The sequence below is a fragment of the Trachemys scripta genome, chromosome 4 (assembly GCF_013100865.1).
Source record: "Trachemys scripta elegans isolate TJP31775 chromosome 4, CAS_Tse_1.0, whole genome shotgun sequence".
NCBI lineage: Eukaryota > Metazoa > Chordata > Testudines > Emydidae > Trachemys > Trachemys scripta.
The window spans coordinates 139802676-139818207 of NC_048301.1; the positions used below are offsets into that span (position 1 = coordinate 139802676).

General features: G+C 56.2%; 1 protein-coding gene across 1 annotated transcript; it reads right to left on the reverse strand.

Moving 5' to 3' along the window:
- Positions 1 to 1159: 1159 nt before the first annotated feature.
- LOC117876319 (zinc finger protein 345-like) lies at positions 1160 to 11204 on the reverse strand. The gene is made up of 4 exons (XM_034768357.1): positions 10808 to 11204; positions 9214 to 9365; positions 6934 to 8167; positions 1160 to 2069 (listed from the first exon to the last, which is right to left on the reverse strand). Exons 1-4 carry the CDS (start codon positions 11143 to 11145, stop codon positions 1415 to 1417), a joined length of 2379 nt encoding a protein of 792 aa, XP_034624248.1. The 5' UTR covers positions 11146 to 11204; the 3' UTR covers positions 1160 to 1414.
- Positions 11205 to 15532: the final 4328 nt, after the last annotated feature.

Genomic DNA, 15532 nt, shown 5'->3' on the forward strand with positions numbered 1-15532 from the left:
AGGGAGTGTAGCACGTATCAGAGAATACGTGCCAGCCCACAGGGAACAGCTGGCAGCCCCCGACACGGGGCAGAGAGGATTTTTCAATCACTATCAGCTAGAGGGGCGTGTGCTTTGCTGCTTACGTAGCCTGCACTGGACACCCTGCCGACTCCCTCACCTCCCGCTCCAAGCCCCCCAGCTGGGTCCCAACCCTCACCTCTTCCCCCACTTCAGTCAGGCCCTGACCAAGATTGTGCCAGGCGCTGCACAGACCCCAATTGAGATCGAGCGCCCGTTGTGCCGGGCGCTGCACATGGAGCAAATGAGGAAAGCCAGTGCTCAGGGTGACTGATTTCAGGCAAGGGGCCAATTCCCAGGCATTACCACATTACGCTGAACAACAGACCCAGTCCGAAATGACTCAGAGCTTAACAGGTGGAGAGGAGGGATTTGCATCTCTCTGGCCCACCCTGCAAACAGAGTGAGATGTCTCCCGTGGGGGATCCCCCAAACAGGCCCTCCACTGTGTGAAATCACAGTGGCTCTGGGAGAGCCATGCAGCTGCTCTGAATGCCTGTCTGTCGCACCCTGGGGGAGAGCTGGGCTGAGAGTGCTGGGTTCGAGCTATGGGTGCTGGAACTAGGGGCGTGTGGGCTGACTTGAAGTGGTTTCCATTCTATACAGGGTTCACTGGCTCTCAGCACCCCCCACTACACAAATTGTCCCAGCACCCCAGTTCGATCCCCGGCCCTGGGAGGGGACTGGGGTCTAGTGGATTAGAGCAGGGGACGGGTGCCCTGGCTCTGGGAGGCCTGTGCCGCGGAGTGCAGAGGGCTCTCTTCCTTGCCAACAGCTGGATTTTGTCCTGCCCTGAGGCTTGTGTTCCCTCTGGGACAAAAGCTGTTTTTCTTGCCATCTGGATTTCACGTGGGTTGACCGGAGAGGGTTTGTGAGGGGGGAAAGTGTCCCACTTAGATACAGAATCACACAGGTACCTGGGCTCATTTACTCCACTAGGGGGCAGCAGGGATACACACACACAGCCCCAAATCCCTCCAGCAGGGGGCAGTGCTGTGCACGTGTGCACACACGACCGATTCCCTCCAGCAGGGGGCAGTGCTGCACACAGATCACCGATTCCCTCCAGCAGGGGGCAGTGCTGCACACCCACACACTCTTACTTTACACCCTTTATTAATAAAATCCCCAGCTCTCCTCTCCAGCAAATAACTCCCCTCTGGGAGCCTGTTTAATTCACCCCCCCATTCCCTAGCAGCACGTCCGAGTGGGGTCTAGCTGGCGTGTCCATGCTGTGGGGGAGTCCTGGGTGTCGGACATTGTCAGACCTTTAACCCCAGGCATCCCGTGCTGAGAGGCGGGTCTCCCTCCTCTCTGGCATGACCTCTGACCCCAGCCCCCTAAGCCACATGGCTCATCTGCAGTTCTCAGCCAGGTCCTGGGCAGGGCGATGGAGCGCCTGGTGCTGCAGCAGGTTGGATCTCTGGGTGAACGCCTTCCCGCACTGGGGGCACTGGTAGGGCCGCTCCCCGGTGTGGATGCGCCGGTGCTGGGCGAGGTGGGAACTCCAGTTGAAGCCCTTCCCGCAGTCCGGGCAGCAGTGGGATTTCTGGCCCGTGTGCAGGGAGCGGTGCTGGGTCAGGTGCTTGCCGTGGCGGAAGCTGCGCCCGCACTCGGGGCACTGATAGGGTCTCTCCGGCGTGTGGGTGCGCAGGTGCTGCAGCAGGTTGGAGCTGTCGCCGAAGCCCTTCCCGCAGTGGGTGCAGACAAAGGGGCGCTCGCCGGTGTGGGTGCGCCGGTGCTGCAGCAGGTTGGAGCGCTGGCTGAAGGCCTTGCCGCACTGGGCGCAGGGGAAGGGGCGCTCGCCGGTGTGGGTTCGCCGGTGCTGCGCCAGGTGGGCGTTGTGGCGGAAACCGCGCCCGCAGTCAGGGCAGCTGTAGGGTTTCTCCTCGGTGTGGGTGCGCCAGTGCTGGGCCAGGTTGGAGCTCTGGTAGAAGCTCTTCCCGCACTCCCCGCACTTGTAGGGCTTTTCGCCCGTGTGGATCCGCTGGTGCCGGATCAGGAGGGTGCTGCGGGCAAAACTCTTCCCGCACTCGGGGCACTGATAGGGCCGGCCTGTCCCACCCTGACTCTGCCCCTGCTCGGGGGTCCCGTGCAGCTCCGCTCCCAGAGGCCCTGTCTGCTGAGGATTCTCCTTCTCCATCCCGGCACCTGCTGGGAGAGAGAGAGAGAATCCAGCCGGGGCTCATTCCCGGCGCTGGGGAGAAAGGGGGGTTTAATTGCTGAGCAGAAAACCTGATGGGCAGGAAGCGAATCCCCCAAACCCTTCCTTGAGGGGAGAGGAGGGGACGGGGCTGCCCCAACGGCCCAGCTGAGCCCTCAGAGAAAGGCTGGGGGAGGGGAGGGTTCCTGCCAGAGGTGGGATCCAGGAGTGACACCTGCTGGGGATGACACTGAGCGAGTGGAGACAGACCTGGGGGGCTCCCAGCAGCTTTGCTGGGATCCCAGCTTTTGCCTTCACTCCCGGATGGTCTCCGAGCCGGTGTCGCTCATTCCTCACCTGCGTGGGTGCCTCTCGGGGACTCCCTTTCCTCGGAGCCCTGGAGATCCGGGACCCTCAGCTCTTCCCCTCGCTCCATCGGGGAGGTCACGGTCGGGTCGGGGACAGGGAATTCTGCTGGAGGGAAGGAAACAGGGGAGACCAGCTTGGTGAAATTCCCCACCCCACCCCGAGGTCTCGGTACGGAGAACACGCCCTGGCTTTACCCCAGGCCCCGCTCTCTGCTGGGGGCCCACGGGATCCGCCCTGTGGGGTGATGGTCCCTGTGCTGCTGGGCCTGGGGGCAGCAGGGCTGATCTCCCAGAAATCTAAGCGGGGAAGAGCCCTGAGCCGTAGCTGCCCAGGGTCCATCAAAGCCCGTCGAGCTCCTGATCCCCGAAGGGCAGCGGCGCCTCACCCAGCGAGATCAGAGTCTGGTAATTCTCCTGCATGACGTCCCTGTAGAGCTGCCTCTGCCCTTCGTCCAGGAGCCCCCACTCCTCCCGGGAGAAATACACGGCCACCTCCTCGAACCCCACCGGCGCCTGGACCCACCGGGGCAGGGACCACGCTCAGCACCTGCCGCTCTGGGCAGGAACGAAGGGGGTGGGAACGGGCTGGGGCTGGGAGCCTGTCCCACTCTTAGGTCTGTCCCCTTTGCAAGGGACCCTGGGAAATGCAGTTTCCCTTTGCAATGCACCATGGGCAGGGTTGGCCACTTGGGAGATTTCTGGCCCACCTCCTCTTGCATATTCATGATGGGGGTGGGGAGCTGTAACTGTCCCGTGTTAGCCTGGCAGGGACAGGGAGCTCCAGGAGGCAGAACTGAGAACCAAGTGACTGTCCAAAGGACATATCAGGGGCACTAGCTCTGATCCAGCCCCAGCCAGGAGCAGGGGACTGGCTGGCTCAGGGAGGTGGGGAAAGGGACATGGGGCCTTTCCCCTCTAGGGGGTGCTGCCCCCTACTGGTTAGGATCTGTTACACCCACTCACAATGCAACAGAGGACCTTTCCTTGGGGTGTTTGAAGCATAACCAGGCTGGGGAAGCCCCCTGCTAAACTTCAGCGGGAGGCAGACAAGGAGCGTCAGGCTCACCCAAAATCATGAGATTAGGTAAAAAGAATAGATTTGAGGTTCTTTTTCTTTGCCTTCTGCTTTGTGAGCCTTTAGGCTGCATGGGGGGTCACATTTTGAAGCTTTCTCCACAGCCACGAGGGCTAGAAATGTACTTTTTCTTTAAGAATGAAGGCTGGAATTATCACGTCTCCACTTGACTCCAGGAGCTGGGGCTTTAAGGAAAAATAATTAGCATGAGACTCATGAAAAATCATGAAAGCTGACAACACTGGGGGAGGGATTCTGCCCTGCCCTGTCTGGTGTTTCCGTCTCTCCCCAGGAGACTGTGGAGGCAAACCAAGATCCCCAGGCCAGTCCCTTGTCTGTGGGACCAGAGATCCAGGGATCTCATGAGAACTATGCAATAGCAGGGACATGTTGGATTAATATGCGTTGACTTATCTACATAATATAGATTCCTTCCCCCCCCCCATTTCTGTTTGGCTCTGCCCACCCGGCCCAACCACTCCCCCCCTTTGCTCCCCCCAAGGGCTCCCTGACCGTAGAGCAGGGGCGGTCAACCTGAGCCTGAGAAGGAGTCAGAATTTACCAATGTACATTGCCAAAGAGCCACAGTAATACATCAGCAGCCCCCCATCAGCTCTCCGCCCCCCGCTCCCAGCACCTCCCGCCCACCGATCAGCACCTCCCACTCTCTCCCTGCACCTCCCGATCAGCTGTTTTGTGGCATGCAGGAGGCTCTGGGGGGGGAGGGGGAGGAGCGAGAGCATGGCAAGCTCAGAGGAGTGGGGGCAGGGCCTGTGGCAGAGCCAGGGGTTAAGCAGTGAGCACCCCCCAGCACCTTGGAAAGTTGGAGCCTGTAGCTCCAGCCCCAGAGTTGTGCCTATACAAGGAGCTGCATATTAACGTTTGAAGAATCGCTTCAGAGCCACAGGTTGGCCACCCGTGCCATAGAGCACTGATCCCCCACAGCCACCCTGAGGCCATAGAGATGTAGCTAAGAGTGGCTACCTGCACTGGTCCACTCTATCCATTATGTGACCCAGTGCACAAGCATTGTCCAGGGCTGTAGGCCAGCTGAGAGAAACTCTAGGGCAGGGTCTCTATGGTGAGTCTTCCAGGCACCGTCCAGGAGTCTAATAACCATAGAGATAGTTTTCTCTGCCAGCCTTGCCACAGAATATGGCTAGAGTGACCACCTATGTAGTACCAATCTAGCCATGTCACTATCCATCTCTCTATGGTTATGGGTTGGGGAGCATTATGATCTAGGGCAGAGCTGGTGCTAGGCATAAGCAGACTGAGCAATTGCTTAGGGCCCCAAGAAGCTCAAGGGGGACCCCTATTTGCTTGTTTTAGTATTGGAGGAGCCAAAATATTCTTGCTTTGGGCTCCCAATGGGCTATCACCTGCACTGATCTAGGTATTTTCAAGCTTTTTGACACCAGGGACCGGCTTGCTGCCTCCTAAACTGTGTCAGGGAGATCTCAGGGACCAGTGCTGAGCCACAGACCGGTCATTGAGAAACACTGCTCCAGAGAGTACAGTGCCCTGGAGGGTGTTACAATCTAGGAGCATTCTTGGGGAGTCTCTATTACTTGGTCTCCTGCAGTGGTTACACTCTGGGATGTCTTCCAAGCATCTCTATGGTTTAGAATCCCAAAGGAGTCTGGGAGGGCTGCTGAGGGTTGCTAACCCCCCTGAAGGGATTACACGGTGGGAGGATTCACGAGGGGCTCTATGATTTGGAGTCCTGGTGGGGTTACGCTCTGGTAGAGTTGCCAGGGGTCTCTATGGTTTAGAATCCTGGAGGGGGGTTACAGTCTGGGAGGTCTCGCAGAGGTATCTCTCCGTATAGTCTAGACCCCACCACAGAACTGGGAGCCTCCTGGCCCATCCGGGAGCCCAAGCAGCTTCTGAGCTTCCCCGGCAGCACGGCGACACGTCCAGGGCCATTCTGACCCCCAAGACGGGGTCCACAGCACAGACACGGGGGGAGGCAAATCACAGGGGAAGGGAGTTTATTTCCTACAGGTACAACTTGCTAACACAACAAGAGACTCAAATCGGTCACAAAATCAGGCAGGGGAGCAGGATCCAGGCACCTGTTGGGAACAGAGAGTTTGGGCTGGGGCCAGACTGACTTCTGGGAAGCTCTCTGGCTGCTCCAGGCCAGGAGGGGATGTTCCCCAGGTGTCACTGGGCTCCTGAATGTGCAGCTCCATGCGCTGCAAAGAGAGGAACCAGGCGCTGGAGAGGAGACAAGCTGCCCCCTGTCTGGGTGTGTCCATTTGTCCAGCCTCTCTGGTACCCAGCAGTCTCACACAGCCCCAGCTCCCAAACCCCCTGTGAAAGGGGGAAGGAGCCGAGAGTGTGGTCCAGAGGCAGCCAGATTCTGGAGAGTGAAGGGATGGTCGTCCCTCCCCCCCACCACCCCTAACAGGCACAGGCATTAGGGGACAGGATGGGCCTGCAAGAGTTAATGATCCCTGCGGAGTGGGGGGTGGGAGAGCAGGAAAGGCCCCCAAACTGGGGCACTTTGCCCCCAGCTCCAGCGTGGATGGGATTCCCATGGCACCAGGGAGAAACTTGGATCCTTCTTTCTCCAACATTCCCCCAAAACCTCTTCTTCCACTGAGTCCACACCCCGACCCAAACCTCCTCTCCATCCTCCACACGAATTCTAAATAACCCATCCGTCCCCACCCTCATTCCGTTCTGATCCTCTTCGGATGAGTCTATGTATCATGCTGAGTTCCCATATCAACACTTTTCAGCCTACATCCCAAAGCGCTTTCCCGAAGGCGGGTCAGCACGCAGCACCGTCCCCTTTTCCCAGATGAGGCACTAAGGCAGAGACAGGGGAAAAGACTCACCCAAGAGCACAAAAGCAAGTGTCAGAGTCAGGGATAGAACCCAGGAGTCCCGTCTCGCAACTCCCACCTTTCTCTCACCACTAGACCCCAGTCTCCTCCCAGAGCCAGGATGAGAACCCAGGAGTCCTGTCTCCCTGCCCCTCTCTCTCTCTCTCACCCCTGGACCCCACTCCTCTTCCAGAGCTAGGGAAAGAACCCAAGTGTCCTGACTCCCAGCCCCCTACTCTAACCACTAGACTACTCCCAGGGAACCCAGGAGTCCTGGTTCTCAGCCCTCTCCCTGCTCTAAATCCCCTCCCCTCCCAGGGACACCCCCGCGGGGTTCCCGTGTCCCTTCCTGGTCAGCCGAGGTATTTCTGGATGTGTCCGAGCGGGCTAGCTCCCCCAGCCGTTCCCCAGGCAGGGCTGGTGTCTTCGCGGTGCGTGCGCCGGTGCTGCCGCAGGTTGGAGCTGAGGCTGAAGGCTTTGCCACACTGCAGGCAGGTGAAGGGCTTCTCACCGGTGTGCGTGCGGTGGTGCTGCAGGAGGGCCGAGCTCTGGGCGAAGGCCTTGCCGCACTCGGTGCAGTGGTAGGGCCGGTGCCCACGGTGGCTGCGCTGGTGCTGCATGAGGTTGGAGCTCTGGCTGAAGCGCTTGCCGCACTCGGGGCACGGGTAGGGCCGCTCTCCCTTGTGGCTGCGCTGGTGCTTGACCAGGGTGGAGGAGACGCTGAAGCTCTTGCCGCACTCGGGGCAGCGGTAGGGCCGCTCACCAGTGTGGGTGCGCCGGTGCTTCGCCAGGTCGGCGCTCTGACTGAAGCCACGCCCGCACTCCGCACAGGCGAAGGGCTTCTCGCCCGTGTGCACCCGCCGATGGGTCACCAGGTGCGAACTCTTCCCGAACACCTTCCCGCACACCCCGCACGGGTGGGCTTTAGGGGCGGCCGGGGGGTGGTGGTGGCTCTTGCGGTGCTGCGAGAGGGCCGAGCTGAGGGGGAAGCAGCGACCGCAGGCCCCGCAGCGGTAGGGGCGGCGCTCCGTGTGCTCCCGCACGTGCTGCACGAAGTCCAGGCTCAGGGCGAAGGCGCGCCCGCAATCAGGGCACTTGTAGGGCGGCTCGCAGCGGTGGGTGCGGCGGTGCTGGCGCAGGTGGGAGCTCTCGGCGAAGGCCTTGCCGCACTCGGCGCATTTGTAGGGCCGCTCGCCCGTGTGCGTGCGCTGGTGGCGGATCAGGTGGGAGCTGAGCGTGAAGCTCTTCCCGCACTCGGTGCATTTGTAGGGGCGCTCCCCGGTGTGGATGCGCTGGTGCTGGCTGAGGTTGGAGCCGCGGCTGAAGCTCTTCCCGCAGTCGGGGCATTTGTAGGGTCTCTCCCCGGTGTGGGTGCGCTGATGGCGGGTCAGCAGCGAGCTCTGGCTGAAGGCCTTGCCGCACTCGCCGCATTTGTAGGGGCGCTCCCCGGTGTGGATGCGCTGGTGCCGGATGAGGTGGGAACTCTGGTGGAAGCTCTTCCCGCACTCGGGGCATTTGTAGGGCTTCTCACCCATGTGGGTGCGCTGGTGCACCAGGATCTCCTGCAGGGGGCTCTCGCACACTGTCTCCCAGTCGGGCCGGCCCTCCACCTGCTTGGGGCTGCCGTAAGACTCCGTTCCTGCAGGCCCTCCCCGCTGGAGGTTCTCCTCCGTCCTGGCACATGCTAGGAGACAGAGAATCCAGACAGGGCTCATTCCCTGGCCAAGGGAGACAGACCACCTGATGGGCAGGAAGCTGAACCCCCCCACAACCCTTCGCAAGGGAGAGGAGAGGCCACGTCTGCCCCAATGGCCCAGCTGCCGCAGGGGACCCACGACTGCTGTTCTGCCAACTCACCGTGGGATCTGGTCTGATCTGCTCTTCCCTGCTAAGCAGGGCCTGGTCTGTTTGGCCGCCGGATGGGAGACCCGTCCTCCTCATCCCCGGCCCAGTAGCGGGGTGATGCTACCCCCCAGAGATCCCAACCCCACAGGGTCTCTCCTCTCTGGCCTGTGTGCTGGGAAGTGATCCCAGCTGAACTGCAGCAAAGAGACCCTCCCTCTGGCAGGGCAGATCCCAGCTGTGCCCAGAGAGATGCCAGGGTGGGCACTGGCCTGGGGAGCTGGCTCTGCTCCCAGGCACCATTAGTGTCCATAAAGAAGGGGCCTAGAATGTGAGTCACCACTGCCCCCCCACCCCCAATAACCACAGAGACAGGGCTTAGAGCACAAGTTTCCCTGGCCTGCCCATACCACAGAGACACGGCCTAGAACATACATCACCCTGCCCCCACACCCCAGTAACTATAGAGGTGAAGCCTAGAGGTCCCTACCCACCTGTATCCATAGTGATGGGGGTCTAGCCCCTTCCACATCTCCTCATCCCATCTCTATGGAAACAGAATTGGATGAGGGGGGGTGTTGCTCAGGGAGATGCTGCGGGGGAGATTTTAGGATCCGCAGTGGCCCTTGGGGTTCCCCAGCTGTCATGGGGGGAGCAGAAAGAGGCAGTGCTGAGCACTGGGGGAGCATCTGGCCCCACAGGGTGCAGGAGTTGGAGCCCAATTCCCCGCCATTGCTGGGCGTGTTCCTCATAGCTGTGGATGGGGTCACACAGTAACAGGAATGGGGGAGTGGAAAACAGAACGGGGGGGGGCTCCCAATGGCTTTGGTGGGAAACCAGCTTTTCCCTTCACTCCCAGTCCCTAAGCCCGTGTCATTCATTCCTCACCTGCGCGGGCACCTCTCACGATCTCCCTTTCTTCGGAGCCCTGGAGATCCGGGACCCTGGGCTCTTCCCCTCGCTCCAGCCGGGAGATCCCGGCCGGGTCGGGGAACCCTGGTGCAGGGCCAGGCATGATCCCAGTCATGTGGAGCGAGCTGCTGAATTCAAACACATTGTTAGGTTTCCCCTTCTCCTTCTGGTGCCATCCACTGTTAGCGCCCCACTTCCAGAGGGCCCCTTAGCCAAGAGCTTAATTAACTAATCATGGCACCATCACTCAACACCCTCCAGCCCGATAGTTGGCATTGGGCCAATTTACAACCACAAGACGATGCTTTATTCCCAGTTGATTCCACTTCCACATGCCACAGAACGCTCCACACCTGCCCCGGGGCATTATCTGGCCCTAGAAAGCAGCTATTGGTCTCAATGTGTTTTCCATGCTAAAGATTTTCATTTAATCACTTCTGACCTGAGAAAGGCTAGGCATAGAATAAGATGAAACCAGAGATCGGAAGTGACATGTATTAAGTGCCCAGAATGCACCATTAGGAGCAGAACTTCAGTTTTCACCAAGGGAAAAACATGTTTCTAGCTGTCATAGGTGCACAGAAAATATGGAGAACATGACCCAGCATCTGCCTGAGTCTGCAGAGAGCCTGAACTGATTACTCTGAGGCCTGGTCCACACGACACAGGTAGGCTGATGTAAGGCAGCTTACATCGACCTGGCTCTGTAAGCGTCTACACTAAAACGTAGCTCCCACCGATGTAACTCGCCCACTGCACCGACTTCATAACTCCACCGCCGCGAAGGCGTAGCGCTTAAGTCGATGTAGTTAGGTCGACACAGTGTCCGTGTAAAAACTCTGTTACTTACATCCACCGTTGCTGCCTGTCAGAAACCATCCCCCAATGCCTCCCACTGGTAGCTAATAAGCTCCTGGTGAGGACGCGCGCCACCGACATAAGGAGCGTAGTGTGGACGTGTAAAACCGATTCAATCTCTGCAATGGCTGTACTTAGATGGACTTAATATCGTAGCATAGACTTGCCCTGAAAGGCATGAATTGCCTCCACTCTTCTCAATGGGGGCATCGACTCTGAAACCTAATGATGACATGTAACATGCCAAAGTTGTTGGGCTACCCCTTCCAGCTCAGGCACTTCTCCCAAACCACCCCCTGGGTGCTCAAACCTTCAGCCAGCCCCTACCTCGCTACCCCCAACACATGCCAATTCCAGGAGGCGAACACCATCAACACAGAAATCTCTGGGGCCCGGAGAACCAGGAGGGCGGGGGAGAAGATTAAACACCCAGACACCCCCCACACCCTGGACTCCTGGGTTCCATTTCTGCACCATTCAGTACAGGCCTTGGGGAGTTATTGAATCACGGCTCCTGTACAATTTCCAGCTGGAATTAGGGCCACATGCCCGGGGGGCTTTGCAACCACCGCAGCGCTCTCTCCTCTGCTCCCGGGGACCCCTGTGGCCAGATCCCCCGGGCTTAGCATCTGTCCCTTCCCCAGCCCCACCCCGCCGCTGCCCGGGGGGTCTCTCCGGTCCCAGCCCCCTTCGGCTCCGATCCCCTCCTCACCGCGGCCGCTGCCTCCGGGCAGCGATTTCCTGCCTCGGCTGCTGTTCCTCGCCCCCGCTCGGCGCCCGGCCAGGGCTGCCCCCTCCCGGGGCCGGGGCTGCAGCCGGAGACGCGGCCCCGCGGCAGCAGTGGCCGGCGGCGGGTCTCTTTGTGCGCTCCCCTCCCAGCTGCCAGGCGCACACACAACACAACACAAGCCGGGGGGATTGCTGGGAACAGGAAGGTCCCTGCCTTATTCCGTCCCCTCCTTGCAATAGTTCCTGATCTCGCCTAGGAATCGCCCCGTGGGGAGGGGCTGCGATTGCCCCCAGTCCAGCTGAGAAGAGAGCCAGGGGCATTAACACGTGTCCTGAAACCCGGGGCTCCTTGCACCCCCAGCCCCTACGCGCTGCAGGGTCACTGGGTAGGAGCGGGGTGAGGGCGCAGGAGGGGGCCTCACAGTCCGGGCTGGCCCCAGTGTGGTGCTAAGGGGGCGCCATGCCGAGCGACGGGGAACGGGGGCGGGGGGCGCAGTAGGGGGCGCTCTCCCCTCCCAGTCAGGGCTGGTCCCAAATGCGCCACTAGGGGGGGCTGTGTACTCGCTGCAGCAGCCCCTGGTGGCGGTCTGAGGCATTGCATAAGCCTGGCCCTGAAACCTGAGTCAAGCCTGAACTTTTCATCCACAGCTCCTGGGGGTTCATGGAACAACAGAAACCAGCTGGAGACTAGGAGCAGAGCTTCAGCCCCTCACCTTCTGTTGCTCAAGGGCTCCCCAGCTCTGGGTCTAGTGGGTTAGATCAGAAGGGCTGGGAGTCGAGACTCCTGGGTTCTTAGATGGCTGTATACTAATGCTAGAAGTATGGAGAATAAACAGGAAGAACTAAAACTATTTGTGAATAATCACACTTAGGCTATCATTGACATCACAGTGACTTGGTGGGACAATTGACATGACTGGACTAGTGGTATAGATGGGTCCAGCTTGTTCAGGAAGGACAGGTAGGGGAACAAAGGGAGGAGGGGTTGCCTTGAATATCCAAGATGTATACACTTACACGGAGATTGAACGAGAAAGGAGGCAGACTGCTGAAAGGCTCTGGGAAAGGATAAAGGGAGTAAAATATAAGGGTAAGGTCATGGTAGGGGTCTACGAGGGACCATCAATTGGTGGATGAGGGTTTTTTTAAACAACTAACAAAATCATCCAAACACAAGCCTTAGGGCAAACGTCCACTTAAAACGCTGCACCGGTGTAGCACTTGAAGACACTCTAAGATGACAGGAAAGAGCTCTTCCTTCGGCGTAGTTATTCCACCTCCCCAAAAGGGGGTAACTATGTCGACAGGAGAAGCTCTCCTTCTGCCATAGTGCTGTGTAGACGGCGGGGTAGGTTGGTGTAACTACATGGCTCAGAGTTGTGGATTTTTCACACCCCTGAGCGATGAAATTATACCGCTAGAAGGCTGTAGTGTAGACCAGACTTTAGCGGTGATGGGTGACTTCACCTACACAGACAGCTGTTGGGAAAGTACAGCAGGTCACAGATTTTCCAACAAGTTCTTGGACTGCATTGGAGACGACTTTTACTGCAGAAGGTGGAGAGAGCGACTAGAGGAGAGGCTGTCCTAGAGTGGATTCTGACAAACAGGGCGGAACTGGTTGAGAATTTGAAGGTGGAAGGCAGATTGGGTCAACGTGATCATGAAAAGATGGAGTTCATGGTTCTAAGGAATAGCAGGAGGGAAAACAGCAGAATAAAAAAAACAATGGACTTCAAGAAGGCGGGCGTTAGCAAACTCAGAGAAATGGCAGGTCAGAGCCCATGAGAAGCAAGTCTAAGGGAAACAAGTGCAGGGGAGTTGGCAGTTTTTTAAAGAGATATTATTAAGAGCAAACCATCCCCAGGCTCAGGAGAGAAGGAAGTATGGTAAGCGACCACCCTGGCTTAACCAGATCTTCAAAGACCTGAAACGCAACAAAGAGTCATACAAAAAGTGGGTCAAGGAACTATAAATCCCCTATAGGCCAAAGTGGATGCTATCCAAAAGTGGCCAGTTCCAAAGTCTAAGAAACAGGTCCAATCCTTCTTAGGCTTGGCTGGATATTATAGGCGATTTGTACCCCCCTACAGCCAAATCGCCGCCCCGCTGACAGACCTAACCAGAAAGAAACAGCCAAATGCAGTTCAGTGGACTGATGAGTGTCAAAAGGCCTTTAACCAGCTTAAGGCAACACTCATGTCTGACCCTGTGCTAAGGGCCCCAGACTTCGACAAACCGTACCTAGTAACCACAGATGCGTCCGAGCGAGGCGTGGGAGCAGTTTTAATGCAGGAAGGACCGGATCAAGAATTCCATCCTGTCGTGTTTCTCAGCAAGAAACTGTCTGAGAGGGAAAGCCACTGGTCAATCAGCGAAAAGGAATGCTACGCCATTGTGTACGCGCTGGAAAAGCTACGCCCATATGTTTGGGGACGGCGTTTCCAACTACAAACAGACCATGCTGCGCTACAGTGGCTTCATACCGCCAAGGGAAATAACAAAAAACTTCTTCAGTGGAGTTTAGCTCTCCAAAGTTTTGATTTTGAAATACAACACATTTCGGGAGCTTCTAACAAAGTGGCTGATGCACTCTCCCGGGAAAGTTTCCCAGAGTTAACTGGTTAACAATTGTTCTTGGAATGAAACATATTGTTAGTTTTTATATAATCAGTAGTATGACTAAAGGTACATGTGTCTTACTAGGTCAATTTACGAAGAATGAGAGTATGTAGGGACTAAAGTGACAAAGGCCAAGGCACTAAACAAGATTCAATTAGCTAGGGCCATAAAGGGTAATAAGAAAACATTTTACAAATACATTAGAAACAAGAGGAAGCCCAAGGACAGGGTAGGCGCGTTACTCAATGAAGAGGGAAAGACAATAACAAAAAACCGCAGCAATGGCGTTAAGGGTTAAATGCCCTTTTTGTTTCAGGTTTCACCAAACAGGTTAGCGGTGACTGGATGTCTAACACGGTGAACATCAGTGTAAATGGGGTAGAATCTGTGCTAAAATAGGGAAAGAACAAGTTGGGAATTAAGTTAGATGTCTTCGGGTCAGCAGGGTCTGATGGAATCTGTCTAGAATACCTAAGGAACTGGCTGAAGAGATCTCTGAGCCGTTAGCAATTATCTCAGAGAACTCATGGAGAATGGGAGAGACACCCAAGGCCTGGAAAAGGGCAAATACGGTACCTATCTATAGAAAGGGGAATAAGGGCAACCCAGGGAATTATAGACCGGTCAGCTTAACTTCAGGACCCAGAAAGATAATGGAGCAAACACACACTCAATTTGTAAGCACCTAGAAGAAAATAAGGTAATAAGTAACAGTCAACATGAATTTGTCAAGAACAAACCATATCAAACCAATCTAATATCCTTCTCTGACAGGATAACGAGACTCGTGGATCGGGAGGGGAAAGCAGTAGATGTCACATATCTCAACTTTAGTACGGCTTTTGATACTGTCTTACATGAACGTCTCATAAGCAAACTAAGGAAATACAGCCTAGGTGAACCTACTATAAGGTGAACGCACAACTGGTTCGCAAACCATACTCTGACTAGTTAAGGGCATATCAAGCGGGGTCCCACAGGGATGAGTTCTGGGTCCAGTTCTGTTCAATATCTTCATAAATGATTTGGACGATGGCATAGAGAGTACACTTATAAAGTTTGCAGATGATACCAAGATGGGAGGGGTTGCAAGCACTTGAGGACAAGATTAGAATTAAAAATGATCATGACAAACTGTAGAAATAAATAAATAAGATGAAATCCAATAAGACAAATGCAAAGTACTCCACTTAGGAAGGAACAATCGGTTGCACACATACAAAATGGGAAATGACTGCCTAGGAAGGAGTACTGCGGAAAGGGACCTGGGGGTCATAGTGGATCACAAGCTAAATATGAGTTGAAGAGTGACACACTGTTGCAAAAAAAGCAAACATCGTTCTGGGATGTATTAGCAGGAGGGTTGTTAGCAAGACACAAGAAGTAATTCTTCCACTCTACTCTGTGCTGATTAGGCTTCAATTGGAGTATTGTGTCCTGTTCTGGGCGCCACATTTCAGGATGGATGTGGATAAATTGGAGAGAGTCCAGAGGAGAGCAACAAAAATGATTAAAGGTCTAGAAAACAACTGAAAAAACTGAGTTTTTCTGGAGAAGAGAAGACTGAAGGGAACCATGACAACTGTTTTCAAGTATGTAAGAGGTTGTTACAAAGAGAAGGGTGACAAATTGTTCTCCTTATACACTAAGGACATGACAAGACTAATGGGCTTACATTGCAGCAAGGGAGACTTAGGTGAGAGATTAGGAAAAACATCCTGTCAGGGTAGTTAAGCACTGGAACAGGTTACCAAGGGAGAGTGTGGAATCTCCGTCTTTGGAGATTTTTCAGAATAGGCTGGACACACACCTGTCTGGAACGGTCTAGATAATACTTGAAAGTGCCTCAGTGCACGGGACTGGATGAGCTATCAAGTCCTACATTTTTATGATTCTATCCCCAGCTCTGGGAGGGGAATGAGGTTGAGTCAGCTGGGAGGAAGTCAAGAGTCCCAGCTTCTATCTATGGCTCTGGGAGGGGAGTGGGGCCTATTGGATTGGGGGCTGGGACTCAACTCCGGGGTTCTCTGCCCCAGTTCTGAGAGGGGAGCAGGGCCACATGAATGGAGCAGCACCATCCCAAGGA

What these genes read in the sequence shown, in the direction of transcription:
- LOC117876319 (XM_034768357.1), bottom strand. Translation starts at nt 11,145, where the DNA reads ATGCCCCTGGCTCTCTTCTCAGCTGGACTGGGGGCAATCGCAGCCCCT. An exon ending in GCCCGGAGGCAGCGGCCGCG is followed by an intron (nt 9,366 to 10,807) that starts GTGAGGAGGGGA and finishes GTTTGAATTCAG; the next exon opens with CAGCTCGCTCCACATGACTG. An exon ending in CGTGAGAGGTGCCCGCGCAG is followed by an intron (nt 8,168 to 9,213) that starts GTGAGGAATGAA and finishes TCTGTCTCCTAG; the next exon opens with CATGTGCCAGGACGGAGGAG.